This window comes from Gavia stellata, chromosome 8 (assembly GCF_030936135.1).
Source record: "Gavia stellata isolate bGavSte3 chromosome 8, bGavSte3.hap2, whole genome shotgun sequence".
Lineage (NCBI taxonomy): Eukaryota > Metazoa > Chordata > Aves > Gaviiformes > Gaviidae > Gavia > Gavia stellata.
In genome coordinates, this window is record NC_082601.1 from 31,246,768 (window position 1) to 31,274,514 (window position 27,747).

General features: G+C 37.2%; 1 protein-coding gene across 1 annotated transcript in view; it reads left to right on the forward strand.

Moving 5' to 3' along the window:
- HYCC2 (hyccin PI4KA lipid kinase complex subunit 2) overlaps positions 1-23,495 on the forward strand; it is a 28,341-nt gene extending 4,846 nt beyond the window's left edge. Inside the window, exons 4-12 of the mRNA XM_059820041.1 lie at positions 4,344-4,523; positions 6,512-6,592; positions 7,234-7,349; positions 8,120-8,215; positions 9,971-10,087; positions 10,768-10,855; positions 16,419-16,578; positions 17,806-17,973; positions 22,896-23,495. Of these exons, the coding sequence (XP_059676024.1) occupies positions 4,344-4,523; positions 6,512-6,592; positions 7,234-7,349; positions 8,120-8,215; positions 9,971-10,087; positions 10,768-10,855; positions 16,419-16,578; positions 17,806-17,973; positions 22,896-23,494 (1,605 nt within the window). The 3' untranslated portion in view covers position 23,495. The remainder of the gene's footprint in view (positions 1-4,343; positions 4,524-6,511; positions 6,593-7,233; positions 7,350-8,119; positions 8,216-9,970; positions 10,088-10,767; positions 10,856-16,418; positions 16,579-17,805; positions 17,974-22,895) is intronic.
- Positions 23,496-27,747: the final 4,252 nt, after the last annotated feature.

Consider the following 27,747-nt stretch of genomic DNA (forward strand, 5'->3'; position numbering starts at 1 on the left):
CTTGCTGGATTCTTAAACTTGATGGACAAGTAATATTTTTAGTACAACTTAATCATAGAGTTGACCTATTTTTAAAACTTCCTGAAAGGGGCAAATTGTTAGGGCAAATATACATTTTTCTAGAATCACATAATTCTATTTTGATAAGACTAGGATTATTAATTTAATATGGAATCAGCATGTTTAGGAACCAAAACAAACAACCAAGGTGTTTTTTGCCAGCCATCTACCAATTTGAGAGCTATCAAATGAAGGCAAGCGTACTGTCAAATTAAACACAACTGTTACTGTTTACCTTTTAGGAAATTCCCTTACTTTTTTTAATACGGAGAAGATAATGACTAGAACAGAAAGTTACATAAAGAGTAGAGAGTGATCGTGCTCATAAACAGCTTATTTAACTGAGTAATATAGTGATTTTTGCATACTATTTGAATTCTAAAGTAAAGTGCTTTTGAAGTACTGGGTTTTTTTGGATAGTTTTATAATTTTTGGAGTTGGTTTATAGTTGTAGACATAAATGCTCTGTGGATTTTAAGCTAATGCTGTAATGAAATCTAAACATTGAATATTCATGTGGGGCTGTTTAGGTTTAACTTGGAAAGCTCAGCCTTGAAACAAAACGAGATCACCTTTGCAATGCGACGCAATTCCCAGATCCAGTACTCGTCAAATAATAACTGATTTCACCCATTATGTTATAGTTAAGCCTAAAAGCAGCACATTGTTTTCTACCACAATTGAATTCTTCGAAAGGCAAGCACTTTGAATCTTTGTCATGCATTTTATAATACATTATATTTAACGTCAAGATATGGCCCTTAAGATTTCGCAAGCTTGTAAAATAAGCCAAACTAAAGCTATTCCTCAGCTTCCTTAAAACATGACTAGTCTGCATCTCTGTGATGTGTAAGAATGAAGTCTGCAAATTATATCATTGTCACTTCCTATATTGAAGCCAGTAAAAATTTAATTTGTAATTGTTTGTTATGCTAATTGCTGTTCATGCTAATAGGAAAGCTCTTTTAATATAAATTTTTAGTTTGACAGAAAAGAGATACGGTTATAAGATACTTTTTACTTTGGATCTTTTGGCTGGCTGCTGTGCTACTCAGTTTCCTTTGACTTTGGACTTTGGAAGATCTTTGGAATTAAAAAAGTGTGTGCCAGTTCATGTATACTGCCACTACTGGTGACAAAAGCTCCATTTCCTCTGTTTATCCAGTGTCTTCTCAATATTTCTATTCAGAGAGTTAACTGGAAGAGGCTGGTTCTCTGAAAAGCCAGATAACTAGGATGCAAGGAAAACATTTGTTCTTTCTTACAGTGTCAAGTTTTGTGTTTCCAGGTGAGAGACAATCATACTGTACTTTGATAGTAAAAGCTTGGGTGTTCATATTTTGTAGCATCTTTGTGATGGCAACTTTTTCTTGTGGACGTGAAGCTCTGAACGCAGCAGAAGTGCTATAGTAGTTGCTACGAACAACTTTCAGGTTTTCACCCAAGTAATTTGCAGTTGTTAAACCTTCTGCACAATTAATATGACAACTAGTAGAAATCAGGAGTATTTACATGCTTGCAGCACCAGTGACTGGGTACTACTTGTATCTTTCTAGGGGGTATGGTTTCACTTAAAAGAATAATTTTTAAAATTTTCATTTGAAAGAAAGTAGAATAAACTCAATAACTGCTCTGGTTGTGTTTCATCTGACTTTAGCTAAAGTAAATGATTCTTTTCCACAGTTTTTAATAGGACTTGAATTAGACTGGCTAATTTCAAATAGGAAACAGCTTTGGGCTGTCGTCATCTCTAATATAACAGAAGTGCTATTTATGGCAATCCTGCTGTATATATCTGTTTTCTGATAATACTTGTTCAGCTTTTCTTGCACCTGTTATCTCCTTGCAGATATGCTTGTATTTATTGTTTCTACAGATTTCTTCTTTTTCTTTACGCTAGCTTCTAACTCATACTTTCTTGTAAAGAAAACGTACAAATTTATTCAGTGATGTCTGAATTATTTATTAACCACTTTTTTTATTTGAACATCTGAAATGTGCTAGGCCTTTCATAAAACAAGGATCTCGTTCTCTCTGGGGATTTGAACATTTACCGTAACAGATGGCTTTAGTAATTAGTGTAACTTTTAGATAGGAGTTTCTACTAAGTAAATATTAATTAAGAAAGGATATATTTATGAATCTTTTGAACATAAAGTGCTATATATGTATGAAATACTGGAATAAATATACTAGATGAAATAATATATGCTCAACTTGATAGAGAAAGCCCTGGCATTGTTTTATTAAAATGATTGCAGTAAAAGCTTTACGGGCTTCTAATTTCATTTAGATCCCAAAACAAAAATCAAGTGTTGAGGTATTTTATGTATATGGCTTGTAAAAACCTGTGTGCTCAAAATTACTGGACTTCTCTCATTCTGTATCAATGTTGTCAGTATCAGCTTTCGTCCCTCCCTCTCTTGTGGAGTGTCTCTTTGCTTCTGTTGTAAAAACAGGCTTTAGCTTAGAGTAACTAGGCTGTCCATCAGAAGCCTTGTTACACAAAGTACTTATACCAGAGCCTTGTGTAAGAAGAGATTTGTCTGATAGAAAAGTTTTATTTTACATAGGTACAATTTTATGGCTTATGTAAACAGTGGTTTAAAAATGGTATGCTTCATTGACCAGAATACTGTGTGTTAGAAATGACACTAATGTGTTCACCCTTTCTTGGGTGATGCTCTCTTAAGGCAGCTATCTTGATAGAAAATTCTGTCAAATCTATGTTTAGTGTTTGTGATACACTATAGTAAAATAGCTAAGTCCTAAATATGTGGATGTGAAGTTGTACAGATTGATGGCATTGCACATTTATAAAACATTCAAACTTATCACTTGTAGAAATGTCTGTCCCTCTGCTGATAGCAAGGGACTTCTTCAAAGTTTTTTAAGAGGATGGATGGTTCACAACAAACCACAGAAGTATATCTTCGTACAGCATAGCAAAAGAGTGACAGTGAATTCTACAAGAAATTCTGGGTACTAAGATTGTGATAAATACACAAATTAATAAAAGAAGAATGCATCAAAGTCTATGAAACATACTGCTAATGCTCTGAAAGTCCTAAGGTGTATATACCTGGGAGTGAGAGTGTGTACTAGAAGAGGAGTCATACATGCCTTCTCTGATATTCTGCTCTGCACTGGGTATTTCCTATTCATGCATTTTTGTCTCACCAGTACAGCTGCTATTGTGTTGGTCAAATGTTAGGGTTTTATTGCTCTAAAAAAGGTTATGTATAATTTAATGTTTAATATTATCATGTATGTATATGAGAGCTGTATAAAGCATGTATGTTTAGAAAGCATGTACTGTTTTCTGACTCTGTAATTCTTATGAATATAGATGCTTGACATTACGTGAATGCCTCTGTCTTTCTGGGCGTTGAATCCTATGAGTGTTTTCCTTAGGTCGAATCATCCCATTTCTTAGAATGTAGTACTATATACTGGTCACAGACCTTATAAAAATTCCTCTCTGAATTATTTTTTTTGGTAGTTTTTGACTTTGTTATTAAAAATTTGATTAGTCATGGGAAAGGGGGAGACAATTTGACATGGTTCTTTTTCTCTTTTTTTTTTTTTTTTCTCCTGCTCATTAACAGTTCTGTGGATGCAACTTAACTATTGGTTTGGCATTGTAGACTCTTAAAATGGCAGGGTTTTTCTCATGCTTATATCACACTGACTTGATAAAGGCCTTTTGTGATTCTTGTATGAAATGCAAAGGGCAGCTCAAGATGGAAAAATCAGTTTGCATTGTAATGAACAAATGTACACTTGTTGGGTTTGAGACTAAAAAGCTGTAGGTAAGAAATTAATTCATATTTCTGTCAATAGACTTGTCATTAGCAGCTGTAATTAGCAGCTAATCTTTAACCTTTGTACTTTTATAAAGCTTACAACTGCGCAATTAAAGTTTTGTGGTGCACATAGTTCAAGCCACGTGTCTGTCACATGCCTTGAGTTAGTACCTGTATGCAAAATAAACCTTATACTGACAGCCCTCGAGAATAATGTTCTCAAAACACAAGATGGTGATGGCTGTAGTAAGGCCACATTTCCTAATACTGTATACCAGTGCCCCTCAGGTCTGTCCTTATAGATCTCCTTAAAAGGAATGTAGATACCATTTTGGTTCAGTCACTTACTTGCCACCAAGGAATGTAATTTTTACTGGCTGCAGTTGGCTATATGATATAGCTCCTATATTTGCTATTTCATTCTCCCTTATTAGAGAAGCCTAACTGTAATTCATTAGCCTTTTTGCCTTTCCACAGCTCCTGGAGCCTGTTTGCCACCAGCTGTTTGAACTTTATCGTAGTTCTGAAGTTCGGCTCAAGAGATTCACACTGCAATTTTTGCCAGAGTTGATCTGGGTATATCTGCGTCTTACTGCCAGCAGGGATAGGCAGAGTAATGGTTGCATTGAAGCATTGCTGCTTGGCATTTACAACTTGGTAAGTGAGATGAGTGGGAATGACTGAGGAAAGCTTTGATCTGAGGTTTTGCATCACTGACCACTAGGAATAAAGTAAATTATTGGAACAACGTATTTAAAATTATAATATACTTACATGAAAGCGTATTTAATCTGGAGCAAAGCATAATGTAATAAAGGTTTAGTAAGAAAGTGTTTGCCAAAATATTTTTTTATAGTAATCTTTTTGGGACAAACATTTTAACTAAAAAGGATCATGTCAGGGGCTTTCTTGAACTGTTATATACTTGTATTTGTAAGAAAATTAAGAAGCCCTCCTTAATGTTGAAAAATACAACTTTCTATGGAGATGACTGTCAGGCCAATATGCTTGGTCAATCTTCATGAGTCACTTCCCCCCACCCCCCCACTTACTCTGAAAATGTCTTTTTAAGGGTAATTTGAAGTTGAAACCACTCTGCATGCTAGCACTTAGATACATGCATGTGTACTTTTGAGGCAGACAGTTGTCTTGAGTGGAATTGTGATTTTAAGCATAAGTAAAAGTAACTGTAGATGATTAAGTTTAGTTTTAATATCCTTACCTTAGCCTCGAAATGTTTACTCTTGTAATGTTATGAGGCAGTTTGATAAATTTAGCAATACTGCCACGATAGGCAGTCTCTAATGGGAATTTCTGTGTTATAGGACTTTAAAACATATTATACTGAAACATTGCCCTTTTCTCTACTATCATAGTAAACCCCTCCTTTAAAGTGTATATTATGTTTCGACAATGATGAGACACAGAACAGTCAAATTGGGATTCTTAAAAAATAAAAAATTCTTGTTATGTGTCTGTAGATCAGTTCTAACAACTGGAAGATACAGTTATTTTAGATTTATTCTGATAGAAAAAACATTGGAAACTGCTTGCTAATTTTTGGTACTGTTCTCTGGGTTGCAGTAGCATGTTTATCTTTGTCAACTGTTCTCTCATAAAGGTCCTTTTGCAGTTCCTTCGAAAGTCATGTTGGTAATTCATATTTTTTAAGGACAATGATTTCTTCATTCTGTCCAGGTTCAGGAAGAAAGAGGCCTCAAAATGGACAGTGGCTCCCACTTTTTTTTTTCCTTTGGTTAAGTTGTTGATATTTTTCTGCACATATACTGAGACTGAAGGAGTTTCTTAGGAAGTGAAAGACAAGGATAAATCTTTCGCGTTCTGCTAAATTCTATCAACTGTCCTCCCACTGTGATCCTTAAAGCCTACTACAAGTATTGTGCTCCCTTGGACTAAGTTTTCACATAAACTGGAATGACCAGAGCTCGTTGTCTGGAAATTTGCTGTACAAAGTGAAAACACAGGATTTTAGACTCCTTTTTGACTCCTTTTTGGTATAGTCTTGTGTAATAGCTCTTAGTATATTTGCTTTAAAAACTGCTGGATTTGCTTATTTAGTAGCCTAGCAACTATAAAATCGGACCAGTTTGAAAGCCTTTTGAGAAAACATTCTGTGTATTTCTTGCTGATAGCATGCCTGAAGAAACTTTGCCCGTCTCCTTGATTTCACTTGTTATCTGTGGTGCATTTATTATGGAGTACTGCCCATTGTCAGCAAGTGACTCATCAGCCCTCATATGTCTACATCTTTTGGGCTTAAAGTTTAGCCTTGCTCCACTATGCAATTCTATTATTAATAAATGTTATAATGTAAAGGTGGGCTAGAAAAGCTTTTTGTTCTTTTTTATTCTTGATGAAGTCACAGTGATCAAGGAGCCAATGCTGTGTTTTTTAAGTGTTGCAGACTGATTCTGCAAAACAGTCTGTGATAGAGGTCTTTCCCAGTTTTTAAATATGTATGTAAATTTGATGATATTCTGCAAACCCACAGAGACCTTAGGGTGTTAATAGTTTTATCAGATCAGGACATCGAACTTCTTATTTGTTAAATGCCTTCTAAGATTTGAAAATTATTCTCAAGTTCTATCTCTTTACTTCAGTTTTGGTTTTGGTTTTTAATGCAGGAAATTGCTGACAAAGATGGAAACAACAAAGTTTTATCTTTCACCATCCCTTCGTTGTCTAAACCCTCAATATATCATGAGGTAAGAGAGCTGCTGTGGTAAATTAGAATTGGATCTATTAGAGGAATGAAAACTGGATCCATTTGATGCAACAGGCCATTTTAGATGCATCTTGTTGCAGTAAGTTTTCAATGTCAGTAGTTTGCAATTAGCGTAATCGAATTCAATAGCATTAGTAGATAGAAAGGGATGTAAATGTTGAAAAATCTTTGCTGACAGTGCTCATTTTGAACAGAGATTAGTTGTGTTGTAGTTGCAACTGTGGTTTTTTGGCTCTTACGTGTTAGTATAAAAGTAGTCTTCCTTCTTCTAACTCCTCTTTAATACAGTTTGAACTTGGAATCATGTTTTTCTTTCTCTGCTGTTACTGTACAAAAGGTCTATGGAATTAGGATAAACTTACTGTAAATGGATATGTAAGAATCAAAGTTGGAAATTGCTCACACCTGCTCTACTGCGTGTAAGTGTGGAAACTTTATAATAATGAAATTAGGTAATTCTTTTAGATTTACTGTATTCTGGAATAATCTCCATTTATACAGATCACAAGACAAGCATGTCTTTTGGCTTGGGTGGATAAGAGTTTTAATGCTTTTGGAGACCTTTTACTTAGGGCTTGATTTCTCCCCCCTTTCCTTCCTCCTCCCACCACCTACTTCTAGCCCTCTACTATTGGATCCATGGCTTTAACTGAAGGAGCTCTATGTCAGCATGATCTCATCAGGGTTGTTTACAGTGATCTTCATCCTCAAAGAGAAACCTTCACAGCGCAGAACCGGTAGGTGGATGTATTCTAACATTAGAGGTGGTGCTTCTCTAGGCAGACAAGTCCTTAAACATTAAGACCAAATATATCATGTGTTCAGTCCTTTCTCATCATTAAGTGCTTGGAAATAAATCTAGAGAACAGTCTTGGTAATCTTGAGGTATAGTATTTTTGTTGTTTGTTCCAACTTTTTATGTTCTACTAGTCAATTTAAAAGAGAGTAACTTCTCTGTCATTTCTGTGTCTATCAGGAATATCTCTGGGTTTATGTCTGTCAGCTCAAATTTTCCTGGAAGTGTAACAAAATTCAGCTTTGGCTGTGAGGCTGTGACTGCTTTTTCCACAGGAAAAGATGAATGGAGCTGAGTGGATAGACAGAACTAGGGATGAGAGAAATGGCCCTGCTGGTATAGTGACTGCCAGCTTTACCTGTGTCTAAAGCCAGCTCTGGGAAAACTGATAAAATAATTTTGAATGCATTGCAGAATTGTCCAGTTCTATAACTTTGTCCAAATATTATGCCATATGCCATTTCCTCCATAGTTCCTGCATATGCTAATGGTTTTCAGTAATAATAATTTTCAGAGTTTAATACTGAACCTTTAATAGCCTGTTTCAAGTTAGTGAATTATAATGAAAGAGGATTTCAGGATTTGTATGTTTACTTCTGACGCTTTTTTCTGTGGGGTATTTTTTGAGACCGAGTTGTAGAATTCTTGTGTTAAATTCTGATGGAATGTTAAGAATTTAAACCATACAAGGTTTTGCTCTTGTCTCTTCAGGTTTGAGGTGCTGAGCTTTCTTATGCTGTGCTACAATTCTGCTATTGTCTATATGCCTGCCTCTTCTTACCAATCACTTTGTAGGATGGGTTCCAGGTGAGACACTTGCCTTTAAAATAGTCTTGCAGGGTGCATCTAGACTTATAAATATTCATCCAGCAAAGAAAGAATGAATTTACCTGTTGTGTTTAATAACTTAAAATATGTAACTCTTGGTCAGTCCTGCAACTTAATTGGAAATTTGAAGCTGTGCTTGCATACAGATAAAACACATTGATTATCTTACTACTGCATGTGCTTTTGTTCTAGTTATGTAACTTTCTGTTATTTGGAAAGAAAAAAAAGCAATTTTGGGGAAAACTAGTTGAAGCTACTCAGACTGATTTGCATTTTTTGGATTTATGTATCTTTCAGACATTTTTCAGTATGGTCAGCTTAAAAATCCTCTGAGGAATACCACCAGTTTCCTCTACTTACAAATATTAATGTCTTGCTTCTGAGGATGGTTTATATGAAGTGCTTGCACAGTGTTCTGGGTTTTAGTGGTTTCTTTGGGTTTTTCTTTGTTTTGGTGTTTTTTTTTCTTTTTTCCTTCCTTTCTTTTTTTTTCCCCTGATAATAACATCCCACTTTCTGGAGAATTCACTACTGTGATTTCTCAAACTCTTATACATGCCCTTTATATAACCTTCTACTTGAATAGTCTTATAAGCATCTGGTTGGCAAAGATCCCTGCTTTTTGTTCTGAAAAATCTGAAGTATATCTGATATTCCCATATGCCTGTTTTTACCAGCATTTTTGTCTTAAATGAGATAAATTCTCTCTCCTGCTACCCCCAAACAGAGGAACCTCTTTAAATGTTTTTTGATTTAGCTTGTTTGCTTCAGCATAATACTGCCATGAAAGAAAAGCATTACATGCAATTCAGTTATGTAGCACGGAAGGATCAGACTAGCTTCCAACAACACGTATTCTGTAGTAACACACATACAGTTAAGATTATAGCCTATTTTCTTTCCCGTGATTTCTGATGGGAATGGGTTTGTATGCTTCCATCATCTTCACTTGAGTTGTGGCTATGCTAAATTTGCCAAATATGTTGAATTTTTATGCATTTAAAAATTAGATCCATTCTTTGGGTAGAGAAGAGAGACACCATTTTATAGGTTAGGGTTTTTTTTTTTTTTTTTTTTTTATTTTAAAAAACCAGGGCAGCAGTTATTCTGTATTAGAGGCCATGTGTTGCTTCCATGATGAAGATTCAGATATTTAAGTTATGAATAAATTAGTCTTTTTTTTTTTTACAGAGACTCATTGCTATGCAGTATATGGGAAGGCAGACCCTTTTTCAAGGGTCAGAAATTTTTTTTTAGAAGGCAGCTGAGAGAAATTCTCAAGAATACAGTATCTGTGTTATCCAACTTTAGGTAAAAGATGATTGCATGCTGTCATCATACATTAGATGGGAGATGACATACTTATCTTCTATACCACTGAAATGTTTCCTTTAAAGAAAGTTGGTTTTGGTTACTGAATTTTGGGGAAAGTCTCCTACTTGGTGGCTGGCAGTAAAGAACATCTTGCCACCCTTAGAAGCTGGTTATGATTTGAAGAAAACCGATGGAGTTAATGGCTGTATGGGAATAACACTGGATTATCAGCAAGCTGCATCTCAAGGCACTGTTATAAAACTGCTTTAATGGTTGGGAGAGCAACATAAGAATGTTCTATGTTGTGTACTTATATTTTGAAAAACAAATTTTGAAAAGAAACTAAAATCTCTGTGATGTAAAGACATTTGTAGTCTTTGTGGGGTTAGCATTTGGTTACAATGGTGGGTTTTTTTTCAGGCTGTGTGTGAGTGGATTTCCACGGCAGCATGAGAAACGCTGGAAAGAACACTGTGGTAGAGTGGTGTTAGACCCTGACTTCATGGTGCAGCTGCTCACAGGTGTCTATTACGCCATGTACGTGGATGGATTTTTTTTTTATCAAGAGAAATGTCTGGTTTTACATGAATTAAAATATAAAATGCTAGTTGATTTATGATTGAAAAAAATAGTTACATTCATAACACAAGTTTATAACTCGATTATCATATTTCCCATTACTTGCTCACTCAGTCGTAATAATTTGAAAATACTTTTGTCAGCATTGAATTAGGTGATGAAGGGCCAGCAGTAGGTGCGGAAGAGAGTTAGGCTTCTGGCTTCATCTTTTCCCAAGTTTCCACTACCACCAGATACCTTCTGTTCACAAGCATAATGATCTTGGATGCCAAGATAACCTGATGAAATGCAGACCTCTTGAATGTCAGTAGCTTCTGAGGTAGCAAAAATCCATTCAGTTCTGCTAAATAGTGTTAACCTTTACATCTTGACTCTGTTTTTTTAATTGTTTAAGTTTTGTTGATTATGGCGTCAACTTTGTCTTGCTTGGAGGTGACAAGGAGCAGCTTTTTTTATACCAAGATTAATAATAAAATGCTTTGTCTATATTTTTAAAAGAAGTGAAGGGGCTGGGGTGTACATACAGTTGATGAACTTGATACATAAGCAAAGAAGTGAAGAGAGCTGCATTTGGGCAGAAAAAAGACAAGATTGAGTTCGTAAGATATGAGAGATAAATATCTTTCTTTACTTTTTAGATATAATGGTCAGTGGGATCTTGGCCAGGAGGTATTGGAGGACATAATTTACAGAGCACAGCTTGAACTCTACTCACAGCCTCTGCTGGTAAGAAACAATCCATTGCAATTTATGGATTTACTTAAAAGGAGTATGGATGTGTTTCTGAAGTGGACTGGTAATGAAAGCATTTGTGGACATTTACAGCACTCCCCACAGCAAGTGGTTGTTAACAGCTGGTGTTTTCAACCTAGCTGTTTATACCATGCTTTTTCTGCTTGAGTATTAAGCTAGGGTGTTGGGATCTCCTAGGACTCATTGATGCTGAAAGCTAGGATTTTCTAATGTATTCGAGTTGGATCAAAATGTTTATGTTGTTTTGGCATAAGCTACCAGTGAGTGATTCAAAGAAGCTTAACCAAATGGTTATATGTCATAAGACATTGGTTGCAAACAAGGAGTTTTCTTTGCTTCTAGACCTTCCGCAGGGCTTAGAGTACGCTGTGTAGTTTAACTGATAACACACTAGAAAAAGCAACAACAGGATAGAGGTGAAAGTGAAAAGGAGCTTCATCTCCAGAGTCAATGTCAGATTTTGATTGATCAAAGTCATAGAGGTCTTAATCTTTACCTTCTTTAGAGGAGCAGCAATAGAATGGAGTTTTTCTGATTGTTTGTCTTTTTCAATTTCCACTATACTTGCTGTTCTGATCATAAAAAGAGAGAAATGAAATGGGGAAAGTGGTGAAACTAGGCTGGATGCAGGTGGATGTGATTGGGAAGGATGAGGAGGTTGACAGAGAGAAAGGAGCAATGGAGGATTTTATTTGTTGTCAGATGTAGGAATGAGAATACACATTAAGAGGGAAGATGAAGGAGAATAAAGTAAATAGACTGTTGTCTCAGTTTCCGCATAAGAATTATGGCTGGAGGCCTTTAGTGTTCCTCTGAACTAACAGCAGTAAAATTTCACTGCTTTTTACATAACTGAGAAAGGAGTGGACTGGGAAAAATGTTTTTATGTGGCAATCTGAGATCCCTCACTTCTGCAATAAATTATGTAAAATTATTCTCTTGATGAATTAATATTGGCTGTAAAATTTATCTACATGCTTTCTGACACTGGAGCATTTTAAATGCTTGGTATCCATTGAATTATTATAATAGTTGGTTCCTTTTGGAAATGACTCATTGCTCCATCAGATTGAAAGCTTTAAATTAAATATTGAACCTGCTGAATTGGGCCACCCTATCAAACTACTACATTTAAAATGTGTGTAGGAGGATCTGGAACTTAGTTCAATTGATGATATGGCAATTTTCAGTCCTGATTGTTCATTTTTAATCAGTTTGGCCTTAGAGATTACTTCTAATTGTAGGAATCTTCTAGAATGTTTTGGTTTTTTTCCAAACCTACCAAGCCTCTCCATCCCATTGTCTGGGGTTGGTGATGTCATAACATCACCAATTTTTCCCCCTTCCCCACTTGTCAGGTTTTGCATGCATATGCGTGCAGGCACATCTGTGGGGTTTTCTTCTTAATACTCTGATCATGGCCTTGCTTCCTGTCTTGTTTTACTGCAATTTTTAAAAAGCAGCTTTAAGAAATTTCCAGTTTTATAAAAAGATGACCTGCTTGTCTTTGGCCTCATGCTATATATTCAAGCAATTTGGCTTTTTCAAAGGTTGGAGTCCTTTTACCTCATTGCATTGTCCAGGAGATGTGTATAATTTAGCAGCATTATAAAATTTTGTATTCTAAACTTAAAACTACTAACACCAAGTAAAACGTTGTCTGTGCAGCATCCCAGACAAGTTTCAAGTTCAGCCTCTGCCTAGGATTTCCTAAGAGCAGCAAATTCTTTGAAGTCCATTTAATATTCAGGCAAACCCCCACGTTAGGATTATTTTTAGATATCTGTACTCAAGCTATTTGTATAATTATGGGAATACCATCAGTCATCATTACAATGAGAAACATCATGGTCCCTGTGTTTGTGTATGTCTCCTGGAGAAATATTTTTGACAATATAGTAGATCCATGCTCTTAATTAAATAGGTTTATATTGCCTGTAGACTTAAGAGGAAAAAAAAAAAAAAGAAATAGCAGCATCTGAAAGCTATGAAATATCTGTAATGTAGAATTGGTCTTCTTTCACTGTTACCCAGAGACTGCACTAGAAAGGGCAGGAGGTAATGCAAGGGAAAGGCTTTTTCTAGGGAAGGAAAAATACCTCTGTTAACAAACACTGGGTATTGGTTTCCTAGTCATGAAAACTGGGAGTTTTTACAGAGGGAAACTAATCGCCAAGACTCAATATTGCTACCAAGCTAGCCTGGACCTGGGGAGTAGCTCAGTTCTAGTCAAATCAGTCTCTTCCACTGAACACCAGAGTTCTGTGCTTGTTTCAGATGAAAATCCCTGTCTTCAGTGCAGAGACACACAGGCTTTCTTAGCCTGGTACACAAGAAGCATGGATCAGCAAAGTCCCTATTGTGACAGCACCTTTATGAGGTGTATTTTATTGATGTACTTACTGCTTTTGTTGGATATTCTTTTCGTTTGAGCTCCTTTCTGGTAGGCAAGAGTGAATGTCTGGCTTGAAACCAGCCCTTCTTTGTCATTGATAGTTGCAGACTTGGCTTGCCAAGTCTGAATTCTGCTGTTTGTTTTCCTGCCTTTCAGTGCTGGATTAGACATAGTGAGCAAGTTTTTTTTGCATCCTGAAGGATCGCAGTTTTGTTTTTTTTCTGTCAGAGAAGGGCTGTGACTCATTCAAACTGTTTGTTTAGATTGTTTCAAAGTTTTACTGTTGCACTGATTCTTATCTCCATATGGTTCTCCTCAGTCCCCAGAAATACAATTTATGCTGTTAGAAAAGCCCAGCTGTTAAAAGGTTCAACAAGCAGAAGTGCTGTCACTTTTCTGGTCCCGTTGCAGAAGATTTCTGCTACTAATTTTTAGATTTTAATCCTGTATACTTGAGAAGGGTACCTATTCAAAAGAGGGCACAACTCTAGTGAGTAGAAGATGGAAAGGCAAACCATTGTGTACTGTTGAACTTGATCTGCTTTGGTTCAGTACAGCGGAAATGAGTTTCTGAAGCCTTTAATGTGATCAAGGTTAGGGTGAATGCAGTTTGTACCATTTCGAGAGGATGGCATGGAAAAAGGCCTATGGGTGAATAGGAGAGCAGTTCACAAACAAGAGTTGAGGCTGTGAGAATTGGCTAGCAAAGGGCAAATCCATGTTGGACAAGTGGAAGGCAGAATGATAAGGAGCATTTCTGTGATGGTGCCAATAATCTTTTGAGTTGGTTAGAAGTCAGACAGGAAGGCAGTGGAGACGATGTATAATGAGAAGTTACAGGATCACAACAGCAGCTGGAAATTGGGATCAGCTATATGGCAGCCATTCCAGCCCCCCAGGAAGTGAAAAGTCTTTGATTTAATTAATATCCTGTGATCTGTGACTTTACTGTTTGAAACAGTTTTATTTCTTCTCATGGTTGCTGGATGGTTTGCCTGTTATAACCTGCAGGAAAGTCACTTTTACTTTATTATAATGTGAATAAACATTACTATAAATAAATAAATATGACTTTATTAAGCAGGTTTGGTATATGTGGGCTTTGGGAGTTCAAGGAATTTGCTGGATGTCCCTTACATTTCCAAGGCCTCTGGCAACCTCAGAATATCAAGACAACATTGATGAGGTTTAAAAATGCATTAATTCTGTCACTAGGTTGAGGGGAACATATGAAAGTGTTGCTTACAGCATAAAACTAGGAAATTCTTGATTGTAGTAATGTGCTAAACAGTTGATACTACTCCATCAGCTAGCCACGAGTCTTCATACAATAAACAAAATGCCTTTTCTTTGGAAAAGAACATGGTCTAACAGGAAGAAAAATTCACGTATGCATTGTCAGAAGAGTGGAGTATCTTGCAAAGATCCATATTCTAAAGCAGATCCTGTATTTCATTTTAGTGGACACAACAGTCAACCTTATAGTTTTATCTGTGTCTTAAAATGGGGTTTACATGCATTTGCCTTGAGCTGACGAGTAGACTTCAATGTATTTAAACATGCAGACCACATTTATTTTTAAATAAATGTGTTTCTCTTGCCATATAGTGAAGTCTGTTCTCCCAAGTTGCAAAATCAAATTTTTTTTGTGATACAAGAGAAAATCCATTAGGAGGCAACATAAAGTTGCTTTTCATAATGCTTCTTGTGAACTGTAGTGGAGAGAGTAGCCTGCCTAAATTACGAGGGGAACTGTTGCTAGGCAGGATTTTATAGAGATGAGCAAGTTACATTTTCCATAGTTGTTTTACTTTAAGTCTAGATATCTCTAACCCTCTTATTTTATCTACTGTCTTCATTAGAGGTGGAGTAAAGATCATGTAGGAAGTCAGATGTCTGTGAAACACAGGAGATCTATGAATGAAGTTGTGAGGTTTAGACTGGATATTAGGAAAAATTTCTTTACTTAGAGAGTGGTGAGACACTGGAATAAGCTGCCCAGGGAAGTGGTGGAGTCACCATCCCTGGAGGTGTTCAAGGAATGTGTGGACGAGGCATTGTGGGACATGGTTTAATGGGCATGGTGGTGTTAGTTGATGGTTGGGCTTGATGATCTTACAGGTCTTTTCCAACCTTAGTGATTCTGTTGAGTTTAAAATGCGTCTAATTTTTATTGCTGGTTGGTTGTATAAAGTCAAGAAGATTTTGGAAAAATCAAGGTGTGTTCACTTCAAATTTTTTTTTAAGTTTTAAATCACATTTTGTGTGCAGCAGCTTTATTATTGTTGAATACTGCACATGCCATAGAGACCCAGCTTGCTTTTCAAGAGCTGGTACACAAGTTCACTTTTTGAACAATTTACTTGTAAACTAGGAAACATGGACTGAAAGTTGCTTTTTAAAATATTTTAAAGTAAACCTCTAAGGCATTTTATGGGAAATTTAAAGAAGCAGTTAAAACATCAAAGCCAAAAGAGGTCACTTGTTCTCCTCAAAGCTGCAAAACAAAACTTCTGACTTTATAATAGGCTATTACAATAAAAAAATAGATCTAATAAAAATGAATGCATTTTAATGATTTGATGCTCATTGCTTAGGCTGCTTTTTTTTTTTAAATTCTTGCAAATGCTTGCAGTCTAATCCCCTTGGTTAGTGTTCTTTCTTTTTTTGGAGGGGCGGGGGGGGAGGAGGGCGGCGCGTATGGGGTGGGGAATCTGGCCCTGTCTCCCCTATGCACAAAGCCATATGCTGTTTGCATTGGCTTGGCCTGTGGCTTAGTTTTATGACATTCTTGTCGTAAAACATAAATGGTATTTTCCTTATAATTTTGCAGTCTCTTTTGGATGGAGACCTTCCTGTGTAGGCTGTTACCTCTGTCAGTACAGGTGGCAAACATGGAACGAAATAAATTACCTCAAAAAAATGGAGAAAGTTCAGCTATATTTTTGGGAATAGGCTTGTGATGAGCTTTTCAATGTAATTATCAACTGTGAATCTTGGGGATGGGGCCATCCATCTGGATGGAATCTGGCATAATTAACAATTCTGGGTTGTTTCCCTCTCTGTATCCAGCAAGAGATCTAATATTGCCATTAGTGCAATCAAGGACAGTAGTAGTACAGCATTTTACTTTTATCTTAGGTTGCAAATGCCATGAAGAACTCACTGCCCTTTGATGCTCCTGATGCATCGCAAGAAGGCCAGAAGGTACTGAAAGTAGAAGTTACTCCGACAGTGCCGAGGATTTCTCGGACTGCTATTACAACAGCTTCTATCCGTCGTCATCGCTGGAGGAGAGAAGGTGAACTTTCTGTGCCAAGAGCAAATACTGTAGTGTACTGTATTCATCATCATCACTGTAATCTGGCTTCTGAGTTTGAATGTTTGCGGAACAGTTGGTTGGGGGTTTTTTTTGTTTGTTTGTTTTTGAAAAGTGATACTCCATAACAATGTGTAGTATTTTACATCTTCAGAGCACTGCATGAACATGAACATTTGGGGTGTTTGTTTTGGTTTTGATTTGGTGATAACCCATGAGCTAGGTGGGAAAATGGAGAAGCTGGAAAAAGTTCAATAAGACTTCTTTCTTCCTCCATGTAACACAGCATAAAATTGTAAGGGTAGAGTTTGGCTTAGAATTAGAGTTCTTTCTTTAATCCACACTAAAACTCAACCGTGTCCCATCATAAATAGCTCAGGGAGTGAGTGGTATTATCCAGACCTTGATAGGGTTCCAGCTACCTAAAGCTACTGAAGGCAAAGGGAGAGGGAAAAGCTGAACATCACACTCCTACCATCATATGGCCCGATTTAGAGAGGGGTCATGTCATAAAATAGCTTTGGATAGCTTAAGATCAGTCCTTATTTTTTCCTCAGTTGGTACTACGTTGTATGGAAGTGTGCTTGACCATATGAAGAAAAAAAACCTATGTAGTAATATTTACCTTGATATGATGACATCTTCAGTGTAGGTGTAGCAAAAAGCTTGCTTTGAAATCACTTTGTCATACTTATAAAGCTTTGTTGCTGCATGTATAAACCATTGATTAAAAAAAGCTGCATAAATGGCTGAAGGTAAAAAGTAGAATTACCTAAAAATAAACTGAGGGTAAAAGAATCTGAAAACAAGGATTACATATTTTCCTGTGGTACTCTTTTTTTTTTTTTTTCTTCTGTATCATGTGCAAAAAGATTTCATGACCTCTGGTCTTCAACTGAATCAGGATGTCCAGGACAACAAGTAGCTGTCTTTTTTTTCCACCCCCCCACCCCCCCAAAAAAAAACCAACCCAAACCTCTGGGTCACGTTTGTCTTCACTGTAGTTTCCATTATATTCATTTGCTAGTCTCTGGTCTACAGCATAGCCCACCTGTCCCTTTCTGTGGATGTTCTCACAACTTTTAACTAAGCATGGGTAGTGTTTTGTGTTTGTTCCATGTCCGCATAAATCTTCTATTTTCCCTGCCTGGGTTGGAATGCCAAGAAAGGAATAGAAAAAGCACTAAAATGTTATATGTTGAATCCCAGATGGCTTTGACTTCTCAAACGAGGCTGACTCAAGCATACCTGGCTCACCGATCCAACACGGCTCCACAGACCTAGGGATCAAACGTGAGCAAGAGGGGGAGGTGCTGATGCGCAAGACCCCTGAGCATGGCTTCCCGGAGCCCACCTTGGCAGCAGCCACAACAGAGGGTAGGACAGAGATGAGGAGGCAGAAGTCAGTGAGGCAGTTGCTGGAGGAGGATCCTGGCTCCCTATCCCCAAGCAGAACTTCTTTCCATTCTAGTGTGTGTTTCCGCTATCCCAGGGTGTATTAGCTTCTCTTTGCAATACACGCATCCCCTATATACCTAACATCAGGTCAGGAACTACCTTTTGTTATCACGTGGGCTGGCCTGGGGCTTGCATCTGTGTGGTGAAAGACTGCTTGGCATGGCAAAAAAAAAAAAAAAAAAAAAAGGGTAATAGTCAAGAGCTTTGGGATTGCTTGGAAACTTTCTATTACTGAGCATGTTTAATCTAATGTTCAGAAGGAAAAAATGCACCAGATGAACATGAATCTAGTCCTGAAAAGTAGACAGTATAGAGTATAAATGGATTTGGCTACAGCTTAGTTAAAATATTGTCTTGTTAGTCTGCAAGTTTTTAAATTTCCGAGAACGAAGTTTCCTGTTCCCATTAAAAGTCAAGCCTATCGAAGACAGATACAACTGCTGATGTTTTTATTTGCCAGTCATCCTTTAACTGAAAATTCATACATGTCCAACTCGTTTACATGAATGAGCTGGCTGCTCTAAAGACAAGTACCAAAAAAAGTGCTTGTGTTTTCAAGAAGAAATCAGGTTGTCATGTTTCTAAAAACTTTAGAAACAATTATTGCTTTCTTTCTCAGTCATGCTGTCCACACAAATGCTGTAGGACTTTGTATGTCTGCTCTGCATCCAAGAATAGCAGATAAAGTAGCTGGTAGAAATTTATTTTGCTGAAGTTCATCTATTAATTTTCTCATCTTTACTTCATAAAAGACATGGTTTTGAGTACTGAATTTGAATCATCATTTCTCCTCTGAGATGAGAATTAATTTCTTCTAAATTTAGCTAAACATATTTTCAAGTGTTCTCCTATCTTAAGTCCTCTTTTCTATCTGAACATTCCTTTGATATTTCCAGCCTCTATAAGCATATCAGTTGGTCATAAATGAGATCTATTTGCACATTTGGATATGAGCTACATAGGTTTCAGATTTGTTCTTCTGGAAACGATAATCTGGAGAATTTGGAGATTTAATGTAGTGTTATCACAGAATCCTTACCCTTAATCAGAGTTCCTATCAAACAATAATTAAGACAACATGCCTCTGCAGAAGACAGTTGCATAAAAATGTTTAGTGCAGGTTTATAATCTACTCTTTGGTGCACAGTGAATTTGAGCATGCTCAGTAAACGAGTCCTGTCTTCTCCTAAATTCACTTGTTCGGTTGGTCTTACTCCATTTTACTAAACTTTGCATGTGCATGACCTGAAGGATATGGAGAAGTCTTCAGCTGCAGAGAACCTTCTGAGAGAGACAGGAAGTGGGAAAGAAGTTGATAAAGATGTGGCCTTTTCATCTTAATTTGTTTTAAGACATGTATATTGTTTGGCATGTTCTTGGATAAGGCATCATTCCACATGCTTGACTTCCATAGAAGTGGGTTGAATACCCTTTACTTCTGTAACATAAGCAATGCGTAATTACATGCTTGGGCAAACTGAATTCTGCCAGTTGATAGCATCTGGGAGAAGGCCAAGGAATGGAGTTTGGCTTGATTATCAGTATAGAATTGTGTGTGTATATAGAGTGGTCTATTAATAATTTTACTGATGCTGATTTCACAGAAAGCTTCAGCTAGCAGATTCCCTCTCATAAGTATCATTTTGATATCAAACAATATAATGAGAGACAGATAGTTTCTAGTGACTTTTCAACCTTCAGGTATGGGAAGGATAAACAGAATTAAAGTCACTTTAAAAAGCTCTATAAAACCCCTTCTTCAGATCAGTGTTTTGACCCAATAAGTAGAAAAAGGCAGAAGACTTCAAGAATGACTCAGTAATGCCTTACAAGGTATTCTGCTTCCGGGTGGTAGCAGCTGTAGTTATGTGCACTATTGTGGGTTAGTGGAGAATGCTGTATCTACATGATTAATTATGTACAGGCATAAATAATTCATTATTTGGGGACAGACCTACTCTGATAAGGAACAGTGAGAGTCCTGAATACACACTGTAGTGCAACTGATACGATTTTTGTCAGGTTGCACTGTCTTTTTCTCTTCTGGCCTTACAGTAGAAGAGTGCTTGGGAGGAATAGGTTTTTAGTTTTTGTTTTCTTTTTCAATTGTCTTACTGGTCTGTTGGGGGGAAAACAAAAGAAAACTTTATGACTTCAACCTGTCGTTCCCCCCCCCCCCCCCCCCCCCCAACAGAGTATGTAAGCACTCAAACATTTTTGATTGTTTCTGTGGGCAGTTTTTTGAGGAAAAATAACATGTATTGGGAAAAGAATGTGTGTTTGCTGAATTACTTCAATCCCACTGAGAACTTCTTTAGGTATATGGATCTGACTAGACAGAAATTCTCTTGCATGTTGTCTTCTCTATCTTCTTCATTTTTGAGCACTGCTGAGCTGCTTGGGCCTCTGTATAGTTGCAGCATCCAAAAGCTTGCAACAACCCCTCTCAGTCTTTTCTTTAAATTCTGTGGATAAAAGGCTACTTTCTCAGTGTGACTCTTCTGCTTCACTGTCCCTGAATAGGAATGTCTGTTTTAGCATCCTGTTACTCACCAATGTTTTAATGTAAACTTTGAAGACAACTGATGTTCTTGTAATAATAAAAAGCTTAGCAGTATTATCTGGAGATACCTTCTTGCAAGTTACACATCTTTCATTTGAGTAAGAAGGGCTTGAGAGGGGACTTCAGCTGGTGCTATTGCTGCTTGTAACCAAACACGCTTTCATCCAGCTTTGCATGATAATATAAAGAAACATAAATGTTGGTTTATTGAAAAAGTGCTTTTGCTTTCACTATGTTCCAGTTACGTCATATTTTTATTAGCATCTTTGATTATGTGTGGGAAGGTTGAGGGGGAGGGAGGAGGGAATGGAGATGTGGTGGATTGTGAATAAAATACATCACTGTCTAATCTAAGAAAATACACTTAGGTCTCAATGAGAAGATGAAGGCCTAGTTTGACCAAATGGGGTGGGCAGGAGGTGGGGAAAGTGTATGTATTTTAAATATGGTTACAGGAAGTTAAAACAAGTAATGCACCCTTCATTTTAATAATAGCCCTTGAAACCTAAGAAGCTTCTTTTTCTAAGGCTAAAGGCTTTACCAAGGAAGGAAGACTGCAGTAACATGAACTATATTACCTTTCTGCTTCTGGGAGGCTAATGAGTCACAGAAAAATAGAGAATAATCTCACACTGCATTGTTCTGAGAGAGGCCTGAGAATGGTCTGTTTTGGAGATGGCTAAACATCTTTTGTAAGCTGCTACACAGTAATGGTAATTCCAAGGCAAAGTTTCCTGAAAAGAAGTAGTAATTTAAAATGGAATAATAAAACCTCCCTGTAAAGTTTTCTTTTTGCTGTACAATTCAGAAATGTGAAGTTGGATCAGGCTATATTCCTGCTACACGGAGGTGGCAACAATATTGAAAGCTTTGTGTCTGTTCTGCTTGCCATAATGTAAAATGTTCCTTAGTGCTCTGCTAACAATCAGCATGGAAGGATGAGCTTCAACTCAAATGTTAGAATCTCTTAGGTCCTTGCCACCACTTTTTCTCCATTCCACAAAGGAGATCTAAACATGTTTGCTTGGTGGCAAACCAGCTTGAACAAAATGCCAGTAGAGCAGTACAGTGGCTTTAGCTGGGACAGATCCATAGGCTTTGCAGAGTTCTCGCAAATAATCAAGCTCCGCAGCTTTTATAAAGAAAAGCAAAACTCTTATAGCCTGAATGACTCCTTTTTTGCTAACAGGGTTAAACTTTATGGCTTTTCCCCATTGTAACGAGATATATGGACCAAAACCTTAAGCTCCATTTTCAGTTTTGAAATTTGAATGCTGTTCAGTTTTCTACTGAAACAATAACTCTTCTTTTGAGTACTTGGAGCTTAGAAAAAGGACTGGAATAAGATTAAAAAAAAAAACCAAAACACCCACAAAAAACCAAAACAAAACCCAAACCTTTGTGTGGAGCCCTAATCATATGATAGGCCTGAAAACAAGTATTTAAGAAAGAAGTTTGTCAGGCTTTTTTTTCTCTTTGAGATTCCAGTTAAAAGTACAGTGCCTCTTCTACAATATGCAGTGTTTCAGAAGTTAAATTTCTCTTAATACAAGGGTGAGGTTTTTATCTCTGAAAAAATCTAGATGCTGAGATAAGAGCAAATATGGTGGAAGCACCTAGATAGGATTGCTGGAAACGCAGGGAGAATTGAGCTCTGGAGGAGAGAGAACTAGGAATTAGGCTAATCTCCAGCAGGAAGTATAGTCACATTGTTTGAAGTGCCAGCTGCCCACAACAGAAGCCTTCTGCCTCTGTTGGAGCGTTGTGATTGCTGGCCAAGGAAGTAGCCTAATTCTGAAATTTACCGACCACTTCCCAGAACTTATTCTGACTGGAAGAGATCCTGAACATGCTTAGATCTTGCCTCAAAATAGGATAAAAATAGTCTGAAAAGCTTTTTTTAATTTATTTTTTAACTACATGTAGGAAGAGAATGGGCAGCAGTATCTGCAGACAGAACTAAACCAAATTAACCAAATGGGGCCTGATTCTTGCTTATAGACAAAGTTTGGGAGATATTCTGACTGATAAAAGTGATGTAGAAGAAAGGCAAATCAAGCTCAGGGAGTACTTATTGTTAGATTCCATTACTCTGCTAAATATGACAGAAAGATTATTGGCTGAGAATCAGAAATTTTTAAGCAAGTGGAAACCAGGTGGATTAGCAAATGAGGTTTGTTTTGACATTCTGTGTGCATCTTTGTTTTCATGTAACTTGAATGCTTACTGTGTTCTGATTGGTTTGTGGTTTTTTTGGTTGTTTCTTTTTTCTTAATAGATGCTGAAGGTGTAAATGGAAGAGAGGACTCTGTGAACCTTAATGATGCTGATGAAGGATTTTCATCAGGAGCTTCCCTCAGCAGCCAGCCAGTTGGGACCAAACCTCTATCATCCCAGAAGGGCAGCTTAAGGAAAACAGCAAGTGGGCGTTCTGCTAAGGATAAAGAAACCTCTTCTGCAGCAAAATCCAATGAGAGCCCTCGAGATTCAGTAGCTTGGAAGCAGTACATGCACCAATCTACTGACCTTGGTGCAGATATAATTGAGATGACACCTACTAAGAAACACCTCAGCCTGCCTGCTGGGCAGGTGGTGCCAAAAGCCAACAGTTTGAGCCTGATCAGGACCGCCAGTGCTTCCTCCAGTAAATCATTTGACTATGTGAATGGCAGTCAAGCAGGCTGCAGTGTTGGAGCTGGTACAGAGGGTGTTACCAATCTAGCAGCTGGCAACACCAATCGGTTTTCAACTATCAGCCTACAGGAGGATCGACTAGGCCAAGCTGGGGAAGGTAAAGACCTCCTTCCCCCAGGAGCTCCCCTAACCAAGCAGTCTCGATCTCCAAGTTTCAATATGCAGCTGATATCCCAGGTGTAACTTTGACTCCCTTCCTTAGGACTCCCTCTTTCCCCTTAATCCTTAGGCAAGTTCATCCTTAGACAAAACATGAACCATCATCCTGCAGTGTGAAGATACTGACTGTTGTGATCTTGTTTGATTTGGTTTAGCTATCATACTGTATTACTGAAACAGCAATAATTCTTCCCTCGACACCCACCCCCCCCACCCCCCCCCCCCGTAAACATGGTTGTGAAGCAGTATATAACGTACTGTATACCTTTTTCCATGCCTTCCTTTCTCCTTGGGTGATGTGCAATCCATCGTAGGCTGATCAGTCCCATTTCAACACTGTGAGACTGGAGACACCGGCGGAAATGGTGAATGTGATCCCTATGAGATGATGCTTTGGCTTTGTTAAGAAATAGAAACGGGTTTGTTTTCTCGGTCTACAGTACTGCAAAGTCTACTGGATCATGACTTTTCTTTCTCAGAACCAGGAGTGCCTCAGAGATTCTAGTGTGACTTTGGACCTCTCTGAGTCTGTGCAATCAATTCTGGGGAGGGGATTGTCATTGCTGCTCCTGGCTGCCTACAGCACTTTTTTCATTAAAATGAGGGTAGTTTTTTCTTGCCTGCCCCCAGTCTCTCATCCCAGAAGCTTCTGATGTTCAGCAACTGAGACATGCATATTAACAAGTTGTTTTCCCTCAGAGAGAGGATTCTAAGTAGATAATGTGGGTTACAATGCACCTCTAATGGCGTTGTAGCCATATGTAATGTTACATGTCTTCCCCGCCAGGACACAGGGTCATTTTGCATATAGACTTAAAATTTAGACAACACCATGCTGTTAGAGCAATTTGGTTTGTAGGTGGGAGGGAAACGCTACTTTCCCAGAACTAATGGCTAGCTCTGCTCCATTTCTGTTGTTGTTGTTGTTGTTCTTGTGAGGTGATGATCACTGAATTGAAAGGTGTATTCAGGTAAAGAGTATTTCTCAGGCTGCTTTCTATGGTATCATGGCTGTTGGACACCCCTGCCCCTCTCAGCTGCTTTCTCAGTGTCCCTGAATTCAATCATGGAGTCATTTGAAGAATCCTGCAGTCCAAGCAGACCATACTCTTAAAGAGCTGTCTCAGGGACAGAGATAATAGTTTGCTAGAAACACTGAAGCTTCAACCGTTTGTGTTAAGGGGTACTGACAGTCCTTTTTTCCCAGAAGGATCACACTTCATTGCCTTGGTCTTTATAATTCGTTTATTTATTTTTTTTTAATTCTTATTTTAGTGGATTGGCCCTACTCTAGAAAATTCAGAACTCATGCCATTGAGCCGAGCCTTGAATGTATATGACTGGTGTATGGGCACTGGCTGGTACTTATGCTAGAGAATACTGCTTAGAAGCACATTTCTGGTTACACAGGAGAATGTTTGTCATTCATTCATTTTCTCTCTCTCTCTCTCTCTCTCTCTCTCTCTCTTTGGATTGCTAGAGAGAAAAGGAGAAAGTTCATCCTCTATGCTGAAGTCATGTATGACACCCTGGAAGTTTACAAATTGTAGACCCACAGGAAAGAGTTATGATCTTTATGTGGGCACTTTCATTTCACTGCCACTGTGAAGGATAAACATAAGCAGTTATAAATAGCAGGCTATCTTTGAATGATGGTCTTTAAGAAATTCAGGACAATGACATGGTGTTGTATTGCTCGTAATTGTTTTTTGTTTTTTTTTTCTTTTGAATATCTTTATTTCAAATATAACTCTTTTTCAAATTTACATTAAAATTCATTTGAATATTTGAAGGGGTTTATTGTGGTTTGACAAGTCACTTTGGTAGTCTAGTCTTCATATCTAACATTCATAAAGTGAATTAAATGGCATCTGGACTGATGCAGAAGTTCAGTTAAAGAGGAAATAGAATCATCAGAAAGAAAGAAAACCTTACAGTTTCTAAATTGAAGTTAATCTTTAAGGATCACCAGTCACACACAGATTGAATTAAGGCAAAGTTGAGATTAAGCTACGAGGCATTTTCTGTAGAAATGTCAAAAGCTGCATATGGTTAGACTCTATTTTATACAGTTTTGCTAGTGGAGACAATTGGTCAGTCATGGCTGAAAGTACAAAGTTTATATTTTGTAGAGATCATCACAAAGGAAATTCTATTAAAGAGCCATCACTGTAGATTGAAAAGAACCAAATAATTTGTTTAAATCTTTGGGAAAGAAAAGGTTAGGAGTGTCAGCTAATTTTTTAACAATTACTTTATTTTAATATTTTAAAAAGTGGAGTTGTTCATTAGCAAGGTTCTCTACTTTCTACATTTGCTATTATAAACATGCCTCCCAAAGTTTTATGACACTTAAATTGGCATCAGGCCAAATCTTACAACTTTTTTTTTTAATATATTCTTATGTGTGGGGTCCCACACTATTAAACTATTTCAGGAAAGTGAGCCAGCTCAGTGACTTCAGATGGGGAAGTCAAATGTACATGCACAAATTCAAATTGCTTAAAACCTTAGTCAAATTACCTTTTAAGATATTTTTACAGTTCTCATTCTGATGATGTGCCTTTTGTTACTGTTTCATCCATTGTATTTTTTTTTCTTGTGTATATATACCTACCGCATATAAGGCTTTTCAAAGAGTTCAAAGTTATCCATATATTTTGCTATGTGCTGATGTGGTACATCTATGTCTCAAAATTACCCATTTAGTGCAATGTTTCAGTTGTGGGAGCTTGTTTTGTTGTTTTTCAGACAAGTACTGTTCAACATCTATCTTACAAAACGAGTCATCACTAATATCTACAAACCAGCTGTAATAACAGGCTTTGCCAGTGCTTTGTATCATGTTTATCATTAGTGCTTCTAGATGTGTCTCAAACTATGCTAAGGTGTGTTAAGATCGTAGTGAAACTTTGTACACTGGGGTTCAGTACCCTTCAAAGTACTGTGGTAGAAATAAAATTGGAAGTGTCTGGGATATGGGTTGAGGGAATAATCTGCTGGCTTTATGAGTATATATGCTAAGTACTAAACAAAGGACAAAACATACTTAAATATTCTGACACCTGTGACTAAATATTTAGACTTAAATCTCTTTATCCTGAATTCACTCTGCTGTGTCCTGTTCTAGAACATTTGGTACTTGACATGAGGAACTAGATTCAGATTTCTGCAGTATTTCAGTGCAACTGCAGCATTATAAGAGAAGGTCAAAAAGCAGAAAACTACAATTTTTCCCTGTGTATGTGCACATGCATGCACATACGTGTAATTCTTAGGTGAGGAAGTGTGGGTACTATATTTTGATGTATATATACATGTAGGTAGGGATAAATGAATTATTCCTTGATACATTTTTTACCACATCACAATATGCTGCCATTTTGCAACTCATTTTTGTTGGGCTTTATAATTTTAAGAAAATATAAAATGTTGGGATTGCTAACTCCAGCTTGATTATCCTTTTCAGGGGTTTATTGTGAGCAGCTTTTTGGTTGAATGATGAGCCACTTTTTTCATCCTGCAGGCAGCAAAGTGATGAAGTAAAAATGCCTATTAAAATGAATGTTGCAAGATGACAGTTTAAATTGCTGTATTATCCTTTTAGTTTTCATTTGGAGACTTTGTATGTCACTGTCCGTTTTAAATGCAGATTTCTTTGAACACCCTTTCTGATGTGAATTTGGAAAAGCGTTTTTTAACAGCATACTTCATTCTGTAATGCTGAACATCATGTTGCAGCCAGTAAGCATTAGATCTAGTATTTGTAGTTTGCAAGTGTGTTGGTCTTAAATACAACATTTCCAACGTTCTCCTGCTAGCTTTAACATAATTGAAATTATGTGTTTTAACATCAAAATAGTGAGAAAAAAAATTGTTTTCTGACAAAGTATTTATTTGCACTACTTATGAATACTGGAGTTTACTGGGACAGGGTTTTTTCTCACCATGTGAGGTTTACTTGTGTGTGGGTAGGTACATACGTTTGTCACGTGTTGACAATCAATTGCCTCAACTGTGTGTATACTGTATGTAAATATGAACATATTTTTCAAGTTTAAGGGGGAAACCTGCATCTTAATGGTGGTAAAGCTACTCTGTAGTAAGGGGACCCCAACTCTAACCCCTTTTTGTCTCCAGATACTATGTGGTCTGTTTTACTTCTTTAATGAAGATTATTAGTGTTCTGAGAAAATTTTAGCTCCAGGGAAATTTTCCTCAATATTTAATGTATCACATGTTCAGAGAATTATATTTTGAAAAATTAATTTTGGAAT